At 48.6% G+C, this 19,912-nt stretch overlaps 1 protein-coding gene across 3 annotated transcripts in view; it reads right to left on the reverse strand.

Annotated features, from left to right (window-relative positions):
• Window positions 1–19,912, reverse strand: part of ESCO2 (establishment of sister chromatid cohesion N-acetyltransferase 2) — a 364,228-nt gene that overhangs the window by 222,019 nt on the left and 122,297 nt on the right. For all 3 annotated transcript variants that reach the window (XM_078649953.1, XM_078649952.1, XM_078649954.1), the window contains exon 5: window positions 18,526–18,586. In XM_078649953.1, coding sequence (XP_078506079.1) covers window positions 18,526–18,586 — 61 coding nt within the window. The remainder of the gene's footprint in view (window positions 1–18,525; window positions 18,587–19,912) is intronic.

Raw genomic sequence — 19,912 nt, forward strand, 5'->3', positions numbered from 1 at the left:
GGTTTAGATACTAAACACCTGACTAAGATAGTGCCCCCCTTTAGACAAGGGGATGACATCCAGAAATGGATGGCTGCTTTGGAGAGGGCCTGCACTGTGCAGTGCATTCCCCAGAGTCAGTGGGCAGCTATACTGTGGCTCTCCTTTGATGGTAAAGGTAGAGATAAGCTCCTCACTACAAGAGTGGAGGATGCTAACAATTACCAGGTCCTGAAAAATGCACTGGTTGATGGGTTTGGCTTAACCACTGAGCAGTACAGGTTGCTGTTCAGAGACACCCAGAAAACTCAGTCTCAGGACTGGTCTGACTTTGTTGATTGTGCCACTAAGGCTTTGGAAGGCTGGCTACTGGGTAGTAAGGTTACTGATTTCAAGGGATTGTATAATCTAATTATGAGAGAGCAAGTCTTAAATAATTGTCAGAACCAGTTATTACACCAGCACCTGGTAGACTCTGATCTGACCTCTCCACAAGAATTGGGCAAGAGGGCAGACAAATGGGTCAGAACCAGGATTAGGCCCAAGAACCAAGGTGGTGACCAGAAAAAGGAATCAACCAAGCCTCAAGAGAAGGGTGGAAATAAATCTCCAGATCAAACCACATCAGGGCCCCAAAAATCCTCTGAGGGGGGTGGGTCCCAGAATCCTTCCAATAACCAGAAGAAACCTTATTGTTATCCCTGTAAACAGGTGGGTCATTTAAAAACTGACAGCAGTTGCCCAAAGAATAACAATAAGGAAAACATACCCCCAAGTAACATTCCCAAACCTCCTGTTACTACTAGTAGTAATCCCCCAGGTGGTGGGAGTGCCCCCAAGAATTTGGGTGCATTTACTTTGGGAGTTCCTGGGGACTCTGGCCTAACCAGGTCCCCTGACTTAGATACTCTTGTCTGTGAGACTGGCATGGGGTTTGCCAACTTCACAACTTGTCCCAACACTATGGGCAAGTACAGACAGGAGCCCCTCATCAATGGTATAAAAGTTGAGGCCTATAGAGATACAGGGGATAGCATCACTATGGTGACTGAGAGTCTAGTCCCCTCAAGGCAACTTTTACCTGGTGCCACATACCAGGTGACCAATATTGATGGAGTACAGAGAGATCATCCCATGGCAGTGGTCAATCTCAGCTGGGGAGGTGTCACTGGCCACAAGAGAGTGGCAGTGTCACCAAACTTGCCTGTAGATTGCCTACTGGGGAATGATTTAGAGCTCTCAGCCTGGGCTGAAGTAGAGCAAGAAACCACTTCTAAAATGGTAAACTCCCATGGTAAGGTTAGTGGGGCAGTGTTAGCCACAGCCCCAGTCCAAGATGTCCTCCCTGAACAGGTCAGGAGGGTTGTGCCAGTCACAACCCACTCTCAGACAACTTCCTTCCCAGAACAGGTTGTCAAGGCTGTCATGGTAACAGCCCACACCCAAACTGAGCCCCCTCCTGAAAAGGTTGGGAGAGTTGTGATGGCCACAGCTCAAACTCAGACAGAAGATAGTGTTGTGAAGCCTGAAACTATGGATCACTCCACTCAGACAGAGAGCATTGAGGAGGAAGAGAAATTTCCCTCCCACCAGACTTTAGGAACAGATCAGCCTCCTCAGGGAACTGATCTGACCCCTTGTGAAGCAACTGCCACAGAGGTAGTCAGGCCTAGCCTGGCAGAACCCCTGATGTCAGTGGACCCTTCCAAGGTGGGACCCAGTCTGGAGCAGGTAACCTGCCCCTCTCTACCCTGCCTCAGTCAGCCCAGGGCTGTAGAGGTCAGGGAGGCCAGTGTTAGACCCCAAGGGGCCCCTGTCCAAAAGAATTTCCCAATCAGCAGATTAAGGGCACTGAAGCTAGTAGTCCTAGCCCAGTGAAAATAAAACCTACTCCTGAGGGATCCCCCTTAAAATTAGTTAGGGACCTCCCACAGATGGACACTGTTGGGCACAGCCAAACTTGGGACCTGAGGGCCCCAGACCTGACCTGTCCCTCCAGTAAGCCAAACAGAGGGACCCAACCTCCAGCTGTAGGTAGCCAGAGGTTGACCCTGAGAGCCCAGAACAACTCAGTCTTGGAAAGAAAGGCCTCTATGGTGGAAAATGATTGGAGGAAGCTGAGCCCAAAATTAGTGGAGCCTCACTTCAGTACTCCATTTCAGCACCAGCCTTTTACTTTGCCAAAACACACCACAGGTAGAGATTCCCTATGGTGGAGACCCTCAGACACCCTTAGGGTGAGGGATTGCTTAGTGGACCATGAGATAGGGGGTAACCATGCCAGTGCTGGTACTTCCTTATATGGCCACTCAGGCAATATAGGCTTACCTGGCAAGGCTAGCCTTATCTCCTTTCGTTTGGGGGGGGTTATGTAGGAAGGTAGATCCCTGACTATGGTTGCCCCCAACTTTTTGCCTGGTGTTTTGCTGGTTTTCTGACTTAGTTGACCTGCTATTCAGGGCCCCAGGCCTACTGCTCTCTCTGTAAAATGGATTCCATGTACCTTAGGTACATATCTAAATTGGATACTGAGTCACCTTATCAGTCCCTGTACAGTGTACCTTAGGTACCCAGGGCATAGGTGTACCCAGGGCCTACCAGGGGCTGCAGCATGTATTATGCCACCCCTGGCTGGCCATCCAAATCTGACACAACTGGCTGCTTGACAGCTGGGGCAAGGTGGTGTAATCACCCCTTGCTTTAGATATAGTATACCTATATCTAACCCTAAAATGGACACACAGATCTCCTATCAGTCACTCCTATGGCAGGCCTTAACAATCCTGAAGGCAGAGTGCTTGGAATCGTGTGAGATGGTGCTCTTGCATGAGCTGAGCCTGTCTGCGGCTTTCGGGATCTATCCCTTAGCCGTGTCCATGATATCGCATACCATATACTCTTAAGTGCATTATAATCCTCGCGGTTAAATGCCAACTCTGGTATCGCTTTATCAAAACATGTCGAGTAAGGTGTCATACGACTTGGAATACTAACCCCTCGCCAATTCTGGCGACGGGGTTAGCATTCCACCCTTCTAGAGGGACACGACATGCATGTAACCCCTAAACCCGGTTACAGTCAAACAGAGCCTCAGCTCCACAAAATGGATGCTGCCACCGAGACACAAGTCTGCCCTCCTGCTGCTGGGAGTCCTCCCAGAGCAGGAGATAAGGACAAAGGGTTTCCTGCCAGGGGCGGTGCCAGCACCGTCCCAGACAGGGTTTTGTGTATTGTAGGTAGGCAGGGCTTCAGAGGAAGGTGACTGCACGTGGCACCCCGGTGCTCACTGTGCATAGGCTGGCTTGAACCAGTTCCAGGGACACTCCAGACCCTGTGCTGGGGAAAAGCCCGCCAAGGAAGTGGGTGTAACCACCCCCCTCCTGGTCCCACCCATAGGGCAGGACTTAGTCGCGTGCCAGCCCCCTTTTCCCAGATAAAGGTAGGGACTGGCCCCCTTCCAGATCAGATCATCTTTGGAATCAAGATACCACTTTCCACGAAAGGACTTCACGATTTCTTCCTCAAGATTCTCCCTTGTGGCTAAGGAGTAGTCACCCTGCATCCGCAGGCACCATCTAAGAACACTGCGGTCTGCTGCACGTCCTTCCTCCGGAATCCGACTGCCCAGCTCGACGAGACCCGGCTTCCCTGGCACCTCTGACCTCTACCCACCTCTACAGCACAGCTGAGAACCGTGGGTGCGACGAGACCTCGAGGGACCGGCCATCGCCAAGACTGCACGACTTCTGCACAGCAAGCCCACCGAGTAATTTCCTGGTGAGTGCTTTGGGGTCCGAGAAGCCCCCACCCTGAGCAGCTCCAGCACCGAAGAGCAGCCCCCCAGCATCTCCACGATCGGCGTGGGGCCCTTCTGCTTTTGCTTTGCTCACCGCGTTGTTTGGCTACTAGCCCGCTGGCTTGTGGCCTTCCGAACGACGCCCGACGACAACACTGCTGCTGGTCTGGTTGCTCCAGACTGGCCCTTGCTTCCCTCCATCGGAGAAGTACCCTGGACCCTCCTGGTCCGGCTAAGACGCCATTTTAGGTCCACCGCGTGGGCCTTGCATTTGCCAAGACTTGTTGCCCAATCCTGGGTCCAGCGACGTCGACAGCAAGAACCTTCGTGGGACAGCTCGCACCTCCATCCTGGTCGCCGACAACGCCTCCTGGTCCGAGAGACTGCAGAGCCCAGCAGCGCCCACTCACCTGACTGCGGTGACTTCGCCCGGTGCCATCCTGGTGCCCACTTAATCACTGGCTAGTGATTCAAGAACTTGGTCCCCTCTGCTTTCAGGTTTCCTTCTTCCTTGATCCAGGCTTGGATCCATCGAACTTTCCTTCACTGGTCGCCTGCCAGCAACTTCCTTGATCCAGGCTCCTGGTCCGGCAACGAGATTCCCGACGTCTTTTCAGACCTATGCAGCTGCAGCCCCTGGGCAAGGTAACTTCGGCACTTCGGTGTCCCAGCATAGCCTCACTATCCAAGGGTCAGGATCCACTGTCGTTTTCTCCCTACCAGGTCGGGTTCGCCCGTGAACACTAACTTTGTGAATTCTAGCTCCCATAGACTTTGTCCCGCATCCCGCGTGAGAGTGCACACTCTGCACCCGAGTTCCTAGGCCTCCTGCTAGTAATCTAAAGGTTCAGTAGTCTAGTCCTAGCGATTCCAAAGCCTATTAGTATCGTTACTTACCTGCTAGTAATTCGCATTCCACTTTTAGAGTATATGGTTTTTCGTGCCCCTCGGGCATTTGTGTATAACGTGCTAACTTAAGTATTTTCATAAGAGTTTTGTTGTGTGCTTAGCACCCTGTCCTCATAAAGAGTACAGGGTTGTTGTGATTCTAATAAATACATTGTTTATTTTCATAACACTTGTGTGGTGTCCTTTCACTGGGTGTTCAAGGGGTAATGTGATGGTAAAACAGCTGGCTTAACACGCCCTCTAGAGTCTTAGCCTTAGACTGCTCGTATCCATGCTACTAGGATAGCTGGTCTATAAGGTTGACTTACAACCAATCATCAATAAGGGTTGTTTGGACTGATATATAGTGATCACTAGAATAGTGAACACTGCACATCAGGCCAACTTCTCACAGCTCCTCCATGTTTGGCTGTCGGGGATGGAGTCCCTGCCCCGTACATGATAAAAATGCCTGGGGTACCCAGGAAATACAGAGAGCCTGGGGAGAGGGCCCCATGCACGCACCCTCCACCGGTGACATAAATTGATAACTCCTGCACCGACCTCCGTGCCTTGGTCCACCGGGGGGTAATTTTTTTAAAGAACGGCAGAGCCCCACGCACTTCGTTGGAGAATGGTCGCCAAACTTTGAAACGCCATAACTCAGACCCCTTGGGCCTTTTTTTTATGACCATGGGCTTGTTTAACTCCAGGTGTCAGCTGCAGCAGACCTCCTAAGCAGTGCAATCCTCAGAGAGAGACTGTTCTCTTGACTCCCTGCTCCAGCCTTCCTCCTTGACTCTGGGAGCACAATTCAGGGATTTCCCCCAAATGGTGCTCAGGGGGTGTAAGGGAGCCAGCCCCACTGGCCCTTAGGGAGACCCATTGGTCCTGGGGTCAACTGGGCAGAGTCCTTAGTACTTTGTGGGCACCTGGGGGCTCTTACTTCCCTTTCTCCATGGGGGGCCCCAGGGTCCAGCAGTAAAGCACAGAAAAGTCACCAGGCAAGATAATCTTCCCCTAGTGTAAGAGTTTTTAATGGAAAGAGGAAGGTTCCAGAAGCCAGGCGCCCCTGGTCAATCCTAGGGTGCCACAGCACCTCTCCACCCCTGTTCCAACCCTCCAGCACAGCATGCTCGGACAGTTAAAAATGCCTTCATCCAGGGGTCAACAGTCACATCATGTCTGCGTGCCTCAGCCTCGCCGACATCTCTGCCAGCAGCTTGACAGGTAATTAACAAATGCAGATTTATTTTTTTTATTCCGCCCTTTCCTGAGCAGGAGCTGAGAGAACCACTGTTAATTACTCCTTTTGTGGGGAGTGACCTTTCTTACTACTGGTGGAGAGAAATACAATTAACTTGCCACAGCAGGGTGACAAAAGTCCTGGGCTCTGATCCTGACTTGAGCCAGAGAAATGGAGCAATTCTGGAGGAAACATACATTTTACTGATATCTTTTTGTAACTTGCAGAATGAATATGCTACTTACCAGTATGCATCTGTTCTTGGCATGTAGGGCTGCTAACATTCATATCTATAGCATAGATCGCCGCCTAGTGTTGGGTCCGGATGATTGCACATTGTTGTCCTGGAAGAGTCTTCGAAGTATCACGACATAGGTGGCTCCTCCCCTGGACTACAGTGCGCATGGGCATCGACTCCATCCCCAGATTGTTTTTAGCCATTGTGGCAGAGATGGAGTGAAATAGTGTAAGTGATGTCCATGCTAATGATTGAATGCAAGAAAAGTCTGCAGCCGCTACGGGCGCCGGGGAGGAGGGCGGGCGATATGAATGTTAGCAGCCCTACATGCCAAGAACAGATGCATACTGGTAAGTAGCATATTCAGTTCGAGGCATGTGGGCTGCTAAATTCATATCTATAGCATAGAATACATAGCAGTCCCTCCATTAACGGCAGCCGCCCGTGCCAGCTGCAGTAGTCTGAAAAAGTGTCTTAAGAACAGCCTGTCCTACAGCTGCCTGCTGCTTGGAATGCACATCTACACAGTAATGTTTGGTAAACGTATGTGGTGTAGACCATGTGGCTGCTCTACAAATGTCTTCCAAAGGAATGTTACCTAGGAATGCCATGGAGGCTCCCAACTTACGTGTGGAGTGTGCCCTGGGGGGGACCGTTAAAGTGCGCTTAGCTTTTAGATAGCAAATCTGAATACACTTAACGATCCACCTGGCTATTCCTGCTTTGGAAATGGGGTTGCCTTTGTGCTGGGCTGAGAAGGTAACAAAGAGTTGCTGTGTCTTTCTAAATGGTTGTGTTCTGTCAATATAGTACATTAACGCCCTTTTGACGTCCAGCGTATGGAGCATTCTTTCTGCCACTGTTTCTGGGTTTGGAAAGAATGCGGGCAGTTCAATTGACATGAAACTGCGACACCACCTTAGGAAGGAACTTGGGGTTAGTGCGGAGCACCACCCTGTTTGAGTGAATTTGTATAAATGGCTCTTGGATCGTGAGCGCCTGTAGCTCACTAACACGTCTTAGAGACGTGATGGCAATGAGAAAAGCCACTTTCCATGTCAAGAACTGAATCTCACATCAATGCAGGGGCTCAAAAGGTGGGCCCATCAACCTGGTGAGGACCACATTGAGATTCCATACCGGAGCTGGTGGGGTTCTGGGAGGAATGACTCGTTTCAGTCCCTCCAGGAAGGCTTTAATGGCAGGCACCCTGAAAACAGAGAGATGCTGCCTGTTCTGAAGATAAGCCGCTATGGCGGATAAGTGTATCCGAATGGAAGCGTATGCTAGATTGCATTTGTAGAGATGTAACAAATAGCAGATGATGTTAGGGATGGATGCATCTAGCGGGTTGATATCGTGTCCTGTACAGTAAATGACAAACCGCTTCCATTTTGCTGCATAGCAAGCTCTGGTAGTGGGCTTTCTGGCCTCCCGGATGATGTCCATGCATTCAGGAGGCAAATTAAGGTAGCCAAACTCTAAGACCTCAGGAGCCAGATCGCCAGATTGAGCTGTTGCGGATCTTGATGCTGAATGTCGCCATGGTTCTGCGTCAAGAGCCTGGGAGTGAGGCGCAGCCTTTGATGCGGCACCACGGAGAGTTCTAGAAACGTGGTGTACCATGGTTGGCGTGCCCACGTTGGAGCAACCAGGATGAGCGTCATCGAGTGTTGCTTTAGCTTTCTTGCCACCAGCGGAATGAGAGGTGCTGGGGGAAAAGTGTACGCAAATCTGCCTGACCAGTTCATCCATATCGCATTGCCCTGCGACTGTGGGTGAGGAAACCTGGCGGCAAAGCTTTGGCATTTTGCGTTTTCCTTTGTGGCAAACAGGTCTATCTCTGGATGACCCCATTGCTGGAAGTACGGGTGGAGTACTGATGGATGGACCTCCCACTCGTGCATTTGGTGGCTGTACCTGCTGAGCAGGTCCGCCATCTGATTGTCCTTGCCCGGGAGGTGTTCCGCCATGAGGAAGACGTTCCTCTGAATGGCCCACTTCCACATGCTCTGAGCCAGATGAGACAACTGTGGAGAGTGTGTACCTCCCTGCTTTTGGATGTAGTACATGGCTGTCATGTTGTCCGTCCGGATCAACACGACTTTGTTGCACAGATGTACTTTGAAGGACTTGAGTGCCATGAAGATTGCCATCAGTTCCAGTTAGTTGATGTGCATCCTCTTTTGCTGCGTCGTCCATAGACCCTGCACCGTGTAGTGGAGCACATGAGCTCCCCATCCTTGGAGAGAAGCGTCCGTCAGGATAATCTGTGGCACAGGCTCTTGGAACGGTCGGCCCTTGCAAAGGTTGTGTGGATTCCACCAATGCAGAGAGTTGTATGCCCGACCGGTCACCAACACTAGGTCTTTCAACTGTCCTTGAGCCTGAGTCCACTGATGCGCTAAGCATTCCTGGAGCGGACGCATATGCAACCGTGCGTGCGGGACTATGAAGATGCAGGAGGCCATCATGCCTATCAACTGCATGAACACTCTCGCTGGGAGTTAGTGTTGCGGTCTGAACCTCTGGATGAGCGACTGGATGTTTTCGACTCTTGCAGGGTTCGGCTGAGCTGTAGCAGTCAGAGTATTTATTGTCGCGCCCAGATACTGCCGCACATGGGCTGGCTGAAGGTGCGACTTTGGATAGTTTAACGAAAACCCCAGACTGTGAAGGAGGTGAATGGTGTGGGACATGTGTGCGGCGCACTGCTGTGCCGACTTGGCTTGAACGAGCCAGTCGTCCAGGTAAGGGTAGACATGTATGTTTTGTCTCCTGAGGTGCGCTGCCACGGTCGCCAGACACTTCGTGAACACTCTGGGGGCAGTGGTCACTCCGAAGGGTAGGACCTTGAACTGGTAATGCCTGTTTTGTATGGTGAACCTGAGCTACTTTCTGTGGGATGGGTGGAGTGGTATGTGAAAATAAGCATCCTTGAGGTCCAAGGTTGCGAGGAAGTCTCCCTGGTTTAACAATGGAAGAACCTGCTGCAGTGTTAACATGTGAAAGTGTTCTGAGAGTATGTACAGGTTGAGGGGGCGTAGGTCCAGAATGGGTCTGAGCGAGCCGTCCTTCTTTGGGATTAAGAAGTACAGGGAATAAACCCCTGTGCCTTCTTCCTCCACCGGCACAAGCTCTATTGCGCCTTTTTGCAGCATCACAAGGACTTCTTGCTGCAATAAGTGCAAGTGCTCTGCTGACATAGGACGTTGTCTCGGGGGTATGTTGGGTGGAGTGGACGTTAACTCCAAACAATAGCCGAACTGGATAAGTTTCCTTACCCACCTGTCTGTGGTGATGGACTTCCAGACTGGCAGGAACTGTTGGAGTCTCCCCCCGACGGGTGTTAGATGGTCGGGGGGCAGTGACAGAGAGTCACTGTTTGTTGGCAGCAGAGGAACGGGAACTGTTGTTGCCTCTGCCTCTGCCCTTGGCGCTGTTTCCTCTGTAACCTCCTCTACTCTGTTTGGGGTATGAGAACTGTGCACCTCCTCTATTGAATTGCGTCTGCTGTGCCAAGTGTCCTCTGGCAACACCTCTTGAACTTGAGCGACGAAAAGTGTTCCCCCTGAATTGTTGAGACTGAAGCGCACCCATGGATTTAGCTGTCTCAGTATCTTTTTTGATCTTCTCGAGGGTGGTGTCAACCTCTGGGCCTAACAGTCTGTCTGGATTAACAGGCTGGTTGAGGATGGTTGTCTGGATCTCTGGCTTGAACCCTGAGATGCGGAGCCATGCTTGACGCCTCAACATCACACTAGTGTTTATCGCTCTAGCTGCAGTATCTGCAACATCGAGCACGCATTTGATTGCAGCGTTGGAAATGAGCTTGCCCTCCTGTATTAGCATCTCAGCTCCTTCTTTAAACTTGTCTGGAAGGTGTTGCAATAGCTGCTCTAATGTGTCATAGTGTGCCCTATCATATCGGGCCAATAGGGCTTGTGTGTTAGCTATGCGCCAGATGTTGGCTGCTTGCGCTGCCACCCGTTTCCCCGATGCCTCCAGCACTTTTGACTCCTTGTCTGGGGGAGGAGCTTCACCCGTGGTCTGTGAATTCGCCCTCTTGCGGGCATTGGAGACTACTAAAGAGTCCAGAGGCAACTGGCCCCGTATATAAGTTGGGTCCCCAGGTGCCGGTCTGTATTTCTTTTCTATCCGGGGGTTTACCACCCTTGCCCTCGTGGGTTCCTTGAAAATGTCAGTGGCATGCTTGAGAACCCCTTTGAGCATAGGAAGTGTCTTCACAGTTTTTTCTGAGGCAGAGAAAGTGTCAAACAAAAAGTCAACTTCCACAGGGTCGGCATGCAGTTCCACCTTATGGTTTGTAGCCGCCCTCTCAATCAAGGCATTAAATGCCGCAGAGTCTTCTGTTGGAGAAGTTTTCGCACCATAAACCTGTGGGTCATGTACCACTTGTTGGTCCCCCTGATCACCAGAGTCTACCCATGAGTCCTGCTGCTCATCAGGGTCAGTATTGTCAGGAAAATTATACTCTTCATCCTGTGCACCCTCATCTCCATCTGAGCAAGTGGGTGAAGGTGTTGGACTCCTCCTAGGTCTTGGAGGAACGGCTTCAACGAGTTCTGGTGAGTCTGGGGCTGGCCTCTTTTTCTTTAGAGGTATTACAAACGACTCCACAGGCTTGGAAGTAATTTTTCTCTTGTGGAGCGTTAATCTTCCCGTATCGGCGTCGATATAATGTTCCGACTGCTCTTCTATTGAAGGGTGTCGATCGAAACGTCCACTTTGTTGCGTTTTCCCCGACCCTTCTGGGTCCTTTGGCACCGATCGAGGTGCAAAGGCATTCGGCGCCACCTTCGGCGGTAGAGTATAAAGTATCGGCGTCGAAGTCTTCTTCGGCGGGGCTATTGACTGCGGCACCGAGGGCGTACTCGGCTCTGACGTCAACCCCTTTTCCCGTATCCGCTTAAGGGAGTCTGCTACCTGCTTAGTAAAAGAAGCGGATGGCTTTGTCGATCCGACCGATGACCTCGATCCACCTACAGGGGAAGATCCGAGCGTTGACGATTTTTCTTTGGTCGCAGGAGACGCAGATGCGCACTCGACGACTGCACTCCGGCCCTCTGCTACGGCTTTAGGCGTTGACGCCGCAGGCTTTGGATCGACAGCTTTCTCTTGTAGCGTCGCGGCTCCAGACTTTGGCTCGGCACCCTTCGCGGACTTCCCTTCGACTGCCCGTTTGCCTGTTGGTGCGGTAGTCGTGGCTGAAGGCGTTTCGACAGTCTTCCTTGACTTCGACTCGACCACTTTGCGTGACACCTGCTCAACGACCTTCTTCGAGGTCGGCTCCTTGACCCCTTTCGGTACCTTAGCCTGTTCGACAGCCTTCTTTGGCTTCGATGTCTCCGAGGACGACGGCGCCGATGGTGTCGCAGACGTTTTCGGTTTCGATGGTGTGTCGGCCATCTTTGTTGTTTTCGATTCCGATGGTTTTAGTTTCGGTTTCGATTTAGGCAATGGAGGCTCCGCAAATATGTCCGTAGCCGGGCCAGAAGGCGGGGCCGAGGATTGAGGTGTAGGGTCGTGGGTAAGGCCGCGTGGCGATCCCGTGACCTGAGCCTTAGTAATTGTACGTACGGGGCATAGCTCATCCTCCGAGCTATCTTCCATGGCCCCATAAGCTTCCTCGTCGTCCCCTACCTCCTCGACGTGTTCGTCTAGGTCCTGGCCCTCGACAGGTTCCTCGTAGTCGGCCTCGACCTCCGCCGACGCCGGTGAGATCTGCAGGTGAAGCTCTTGCTCGTCTGCTTCGGGGTCTACGAAGATGTAGACAGGCGCCGGTGCCGATCGCTGGGCCTCGAGGCGCGCCACGCGCCGAAGCTTGAGCGTCTTCTACGACCTGAATTTCGAACAGGCCATACAGTTGGCCTCGTTATGGTCCGGCAACAGGCACTTGTTGCATACAGGATGCACGTCGATGTGTAGGTACTTCGAACCGCACACGGGGCAGAACTTGAATGGACTCCGTTCCATCGCAGTGTCGTCGGGGTCTTGCTGCGTCGACAGGTCCTCGATGACCGAAGAGTCACCCGACTCCTCAGATATCCGACTCGAAGAGTTGGAGTACACACGAGACCGAACGCTTACAATACCGACGAAGTAAAGAAAGCCTTTTGGCCTTAAAGTAACTGTTTTATCGATTCCGAACAGGAGACGTCGAAATCACATCCGAACCCAATGGCGGAAAAAAACAATCTGGGGATGGAGTCGATGCCCATGCGCACTGTAGTCCAGGGGAGGAGCCACCTATCTCGTGATACTTCGAAGACTCTTCCAGGACAACAATGTGCAATCATCCGGACCCAACACTAGGCGGCGATCTATGCTATAGATATGAATTCAGCAGCCCACATGCCTCGAACATGATTTTCCCTCACAGGTTACACCCCAATTTGATATGTCCCTGGTCTCTTTAGGCCAAAGTGAAGCAGTACTCTTTCTATGTGTATAATAAAGTGTCACTACAGACTAAACCAGTAAATCACACTGACTTTCCCCATTAGTGTACGCTAACGTTTGTAAAAAAAAATGAAATATCCCCCTTGTGCCAAGCTACCCTTGGGCAGTTACCGGGCTGCACACTACAGTAGTCTCCCACACGCATCCCGCACACGTGTGCACACAAGTACCCCTTACCCATGCTGCATCGCAGCGGACTTATCTTAAAAGGTGGACACTGGCAGTAAACATGTGCAGTCCATTTGCCATGTGACTACCACGAATGAAACGCATGTAGTGAGACTTACCCACAGTAAAAAGTCCAAAACTGGGTGGTCCAAAAAGCAATGAATCCAGCTGAACTAAATTGGCGGAACGTAATTGCAACACGTTTTCCTGATTAATGTGAATGTGAAAATATGACAATTGTCGAAAAAACCCAATGCTAGCCAAAAGAGCAACAGTATAATTTACCACAGTCAATCATTTACTCCCTATGCTTCACCCCTTTTCTACATACTGAAACCTTTGGCTACAGCAGGTGGATCAAAATGCCTTTGCAACAGCAAAATAGGAGAACCACACCGTAAATTCTCTTTCCATCCCATTTTCTTTACTGGCCAGTCAATTCTCCAAGCCTCAGTCCTTTTAATTTTGTGAATAACTTAAGAAACTTAAGGAAGAGGGAAAGTTCTCCAGACTTATTGGATGATTAGGATTATAAAGTATGACTTTGTACACAACCCAGCAGTCCTTCATAGTTAATGTGCTGCAACATCCTGGTTTGTTTTCGTGCCAGACATCTCACCACCACTGGTGAAGTTGTGTTAGTATTGCATTCTGCAGAGTGCTTGAACCTGCTGGACTGGAAAACACCCATAGTGCAACTTTCCAGATCCTGGAGAGTGACTGCTGTTTGGTCACTCGGCTATAGGAAGCTCTACTAGACAGGGGCCACTGCCAACTGCATTAATTTGCTGAATAGCGGACCCACACACACACAGGAGGTCACTTCCTACATTTGCTCTTCTCTAATTGCTCTAAAGTACGATGTTTACCCACTGTTCAAATAAATTGGACTGACCACTTTATAGTGGAATTTTCCCTATTAGGAGTGGATAAATCCTCTCAAAAGAACATTTTTTCACCTATCTGGCATCGACAGTGGCACAAAGTAACAGTGGAGGAATTACAGAGGGTATGGAAGCAGCCTATTCCTCTAGAGGAGGACACTGTGGAGTCTGCACTATTCAAATTTAACAAATCTCTCATAGAGGCAATTGACAAACTAGCCCCTCTGAAGCTACATAAACAATACCCTCCTTCCAAGCAGGAAGTATGGTATACTGAAGCTCTCAGAATAGAGAAGCAGGGATGCAGGAAGATAGAAAAGAAATGGAGGAAAATGCGAACAGAGGAAAGCAAGAAAGCACATCACGATGCCCAATTTAATTATTATAAAAATATTAAATTGGCACGGAGGAACAGCCTTGCTCAGCAACTAGCAGAGGCGGGTAATTCCTCTAAGGAATTATTTAAAATTCTACAAGCATTTGTAAAACCAGTCGCATGCGAAAGCCCAGATGATTTTTCTCAACCATTATGTGACGAAATGTCTTTGTTTTTTGAAAATAAAATCAATTTGATTTATGAGAAAATCATGAGGGCTTCCAGCCAAAAGAGCAACACCTCCATTCCTTTTACTCTTCCCGCACAGAGAGATATCTCACTTATGGCATTTCCAGCAGTTAGTGATTTGGATCTACTCTCTCTTATGAGTCACATAAAATCGGGGTCTCCTGATGATTTTCTGTCCGCCAAAATATTTGCCTCCCTGAGTACTTTGCTTGGACCTTATATCCAAGCAGTAATAAACCATTCTCTCAGGGAAGGACTTGTGCCCATGGCGTGGAAAAAGGCAGTGGTGAACCCTATCCGAAAGAACGCGGCACTTCCATGGACGGACCTTTCAAACCTCCGACCCATCTCCCTTCTGCCTTACCTTAGCAAAATGACCGAGAGACATGTGAACACCCATCTGTCCAAGTACATCGAGGCAGCGGAGGGTCTAGACTTTTCTCAATCTGGGTTTAGGCCCAATCACAGCACCGAATCTGCCCTCCTCTCAGTGACCGATAACATCAGGATGTCACTGGATGGAGGGGGCTCTATGATTCTGGTGCTGTTAGATTTATCTGCTGCCTTCGACACGGTGTCACATGGGATACTTCTCGGTCGTTTGAGGGAGATGGGTATAGGAGGCGTGGCTCTGTCCTGGTGGGAGAGCTTTCTTTCGGGCCGCTTACAAGGAGTCAGATTGGGCTCCCATCATTCCATCTCAAGGGAGCTCACCAAGGGAGTGCCACAGGGCTCATGCCTAAGCCCTACACTCTTTAATGTGTATGTGGCCCCCTTGGCAGACATCGTAAGAGCACATGGGTTCACCCCAGTGTCGTATGCTGACGACACTCGGCTTTTGTTCCCCTTTCGGACCCTCACGCCCGCAATACAAAAATCTTTTGCGGACGGAATGAGGGCAGTATCGGACTGGATGGCATTAAATTGCCTCCAGTGCAATGTAGGCAAGACGGAGGTCATGCTGTTCGGGGAGGCCACCCTCTTGTGGTCTCCAGAATGGTGGCCTCCGGATTTGGGACCAGTACCGAGTCCCAAACAGACCGTAAAAAATCTCGGTGTGCGACTTGATAAGGCACTTTTGTTCAAAGAACACACAAATCAAGTAGCAGGATCTTGCTTCCGTGTCATCGGACTGCTACGACGTGTCTTTCCATTCCTATCTGACATCTATAGGAAAACACTTGTCCAGACGTTGGTAATTAGTAGGCTAGACTACTGCAATGGCCTGTTCATCTCGGCCAATGAGGAACAACTGCAAAGACTACAAGTAGTCCAGAACACCACAGCGAGACTCGTTCTCAATGCTCAGCCTAGGACAGCTTCACGTCCTCTCCTGGACAAACTTCATTGGCTGCCGGTTAGGCAGCGTGTAAAATTTAAAATCTGCTGCACAATACACAAATGTCTGTTTGGCACTGGACCTAAATACCTGAAAGAAAAATTTAACCCCTATACTCCTGGACGCACTCTGCGCTCTAGCAGTCAGCAACTGCTTCAGGTCCCAAGGATTAAAAAAGCTAGACAGGGAGGTTGTGCCCTTTCCTACAAAGGCCCCACTCTATGGAATTCACTCCCCTCAACCTTGAAACAAAACACTAACTTTCAGTCTTATAAAAAGACTTTAAAAACGTATCTATTTCCGGCCTGCTAAGATATCAACACACTGACTCCTTCACAGTCCATGATCATAATTAGGTTTTCTTGGTAAAAGCATAAGCGCGGAGATACCCCTTCGGGGGTCGAGTCCTGCGCTATACAAGAATATAAATAAATAAATAAATAAATAAATAAATAAATTGACCAATACTCACAAATATCCAACTAAGGCCAGAAAAGACCACCATCATAGTAAAGCATTGACTTATCCATACATTGTGCATAATATCACCAGGAAACCATGTTCAATACCTTAACAGTTCCCCATGTTCCCATAGTACTAGGAAAGTCAATGCCCTGGTAAACTCTCACATGTTAAATTGGAAAAACAGAATGGTTTCCATTCTGTCACCCCTTTTTTTCGTTATAATTATTTTTATTCCAGTTGTGAAACACAATACATTAAACAAGTGACACACTGCAGACAGATCAGAGGGAAACCATCAGTTGGTCCGAACTACAGCACCTCTGTGGTATGTTTAAGTAGTGCCATTCTAACAATAAGCAGGAAGACCTACCAAGCTTCAACAATTGGTTTGACTAGCTAACCACAGACTCCATATTTTATAATGTTTGGCCACGAAGCTCTTTCATTTGTGCACCATCTTTTCCTCTGTAGCGCAGTCCGTTGCGTTGAACCTGTACTATCTGTAGGAAGTTTGGGGGAGATGAAACCAGTTTGGCCAATTATGGGCTATGTCTCTCTTGCCTACCTAAAACGCTAAACCTGCCAAAGTTCTCTGGTGTCTCAAATCTACCCACCCCTCAGTTATACCCACCAGCTCCACCTCGGGATCTGGCACAGGGGAGGGTCCAGGATTTCCATTAAAGGTTATCATGCATCATTTGCCATTATCTTTCGGTCAGTACTGGCTCTGGGACAGAATCGGCCACCAAATGGCGGATGAACCTGGAAGGTAGAGGAATCTGTGATACTGGTCTGCACGGAATGTTTACTAAAGGCAGAATAGCCTCTTTCTGGGCACCCGACCCGTGTAGTTCTTAAGGAGAAGCACTCTCCTATAGGTGTCCGAGATGGCGTTCTCCTTTGTTGTGATTGTGAACTTTCTGATGCTGGTGTTCTTGGGGCAAAAACTCCAAACAGATTGGATTCTGAGGGTAAACAATGCTTTAACATCAAGGACTTGTAGCTATGGTCGAAGAAGATTATCTCAATGTGTCCCAGTGCCCTACCATTAAGGAATGCTACAAAGCGGAATGTTTAGAATGACTCTGTGTCGACCGTACAACAGGAATGACTGCTCGGCGGTGCAGGAGCAGCTTTCAAATGTATGTATGAGTATTTGCATTAAGCAATCCTAGCTAGAGAGTAACGGATTGCTGTACATTATGGGGGTGCTGGGAAGATAGACAAGAACAAATACATCAAGTGTGGATGTACATTGTTGAAATACACAATTATATTACACTCCACATATTAAATTGCACTCCACATATAGGCATAGGGACACTGACTGATTTGCCAAGGATCACAAGATTTTTCAGTCAAGTGTCAAGAACGGGATAGAAACATGCCAACTAGGTTCTGAAGTCGGGAGCTTAGTATCTAGATCACAAATTTTGAGGAAAAGTAAGCACTACCTCGGGATAGTAAGTTGGGCTAGAACCCTCCGATATAGGTTAAAGGGCGTTTCCCTAGAAGAGTCAGCATATTCATAAGACAAGCTCCCTCGGTCTCCTTCAGCTACCTCTGCAGCATCTTTTTACAAAAGTTACTTCTCTCAATGGAATGGAAATCTGGACAACAAACTGTGCGATTGTGTCTGTGGGTCAAAACGACCGGCCACACTGTTAAAGGAAAGGATAGGAGAGGCACTCCTTGACTGGAAATACAAACAATACCTACTTTCAAGAAAACGAGAAAAAAAACATATCATCGCCTCGATGTGTGTGTAAAACCAAACGACCTTACTGGTCATATATACCAAATTAAATCCAATTAAGGAGAAAAGTATTCAAAGTATTACCTTCTGTTCAGGAAACCTGCTCCAAAAGAGAGAAAATAATGCAAGGTGGTTTCTTAAGGACTAACATCTGTGAGTAGTCAGGGAACTCTACCTCAAATATAGAGTTCTTGGTTTCCTTACAACTCTAAAATAGTATTCTGTATATAAGGATCGGTTACTGGATGTGCTCTGGAGAATTATTCTAAACCCTTTTCTACAGGCTGCCATTAGGATCTTTACATTTCTTTCTCCACCCACTTAGAAATTATACAAAATGGGACTCCAGACAGGAAGAGGGTAAGAAAGAGATTCGATTACTCAATTCTGAATGAAGCCAATAAGGGGTGTGGAACAAATGTAGTTTAGGTAGTCTATTCATGATCGTCTGCTCTGTCTGCAATCTTTGGTGCTCATTGAATATCAAATCAGAAACACAGAGGTCCACTGACAATAATTATTCGGATAGCCTGACAAAGAAAATGAGATTTCATCCAGCATTTGTTATATCATTTTTAGACAACATTAAACATGTTTTAAACCTGAGCTTGATGTACAAGCTGCATGACAAATATTATTTTGCCTTTAAACTTATTTTCCCAAAATACATTAAACATATTTTGGGCAAAACAAATTAAATTAAAAATTATCAACTGACCTTTTCTTTGCAGTTGAGGGTGTACTGAAGATCGGATATATTGTCTGTTTTGATAGACACCCTAGTAAAGAAACAGTTAAAATATTTGTTAGAAAGCAATTAAACAAATCAATACTAAATAGACCAAATGCAGCAAAGAATAAGTATGCTACAGGATGGATTAATAATGAATGTCTTAAATTCTTTCACTGTCGACCCTCTATGCTGCATGCTCTTTGGTGGATACTGTATATAACGCTAACTTCTCACCTTTAGAATATCTCTAAGGAGCCAGACTGAATCTGAAGAATTCTTCAGCAGTGCTCCTACACGCCAGTAGGTGGCCTAAGCGTGACCCCTGCGTGCTGACATCAATTTCTTATCTTTTTCCTTTCCATGGCCTCAGATGCAAAGCATAAAATAATTGCTTGTAACGGTGTGCTAATTGCCAACTTATGTGCGTTTTAGATATTAACGAGAGCACACCACAGAAAGGGGAGGTAGGAGGGCAGTGAGGAATCTGTGGTTAGCTATAATATCCAACAGAAAGCGCGACCGAAAGTAAGTAACTTGTTCTTCTGTTGCATTCTTCGAACCTACAGTTCGGGCTGGACTGTTCCCATGAGGCACAGGGTCAAGGCTGATTTGCATATGGCCATGTCTGAACTGGGGTGGTGTGGAGTGCAAAAAAACGATGGATTTAGGCCCAGATCTCTGTACTGGGGTGAATGTATGACATTGTTCTGCATTCTGTCCATCAATTGTTGTTTTTGCATTTGTCACCCCGAGTGGGATGGGTATGCTCAGACGTGAGTCCCATGCTCTCCACACCACTGGAGTCAAGCTATCCTGGCTGAAGACGGCTGATAGCCAGAAACAGGTTCTAGGATGCTTGATTCTGGTCCAGGGCAGACATGGCTTGGCAGTTCGGGCTGGACTGTTCCCATGAGGCACCGGGTCAAGGCTGATTTGCATATGGCCATGTCTGAACTGGGGTGATGTGGAGTGCAAAAAAACGATGGATTTAGGCCCAGATCTCTGTACTGGGGTGAAAGTATGACATTGTTCTGCATTCTGTCCATCAATTGTTGTTTTTGCATTTTTCGAAATGGACATTCCTCACCTTTAGAATTGTTGCCCAGGCAGTATCTCCCAGAGGTGGAGGGTCTAAGATGTGCACACATATCAGAGCATACTGCAGAGCAGAGCACAGTTAGTGCCCACCGGGCTAGACCAGACTGTCAAAGCATTAGTGCTACATGCAGGTATGTCCCAATGTCCATGTCGCAGCCTGGTAGATGTTGAGGACAATTCAAAAAGTGGGGGTGGTGATGGACAGAGTATCTGAATTAAACAGAACACTCGTACCCAGTCAAAAGATCAGGGCTTGATCCATCACCGTTTTTTA

Source organism: Lissotriton helveticus, chromosome 6 (assembly GCF_964261635.1).
Source record: "Lissotriton helveticus chromosome 6, aLisHel1.1, whole genome shotgun sequence".
NCBI classification, from domain to species: Eukaryota; Metazoa; Chordata; class Amphibia; order Caudata; family Salamandridae; genus Lissotriton; species Lissotriton helveticus.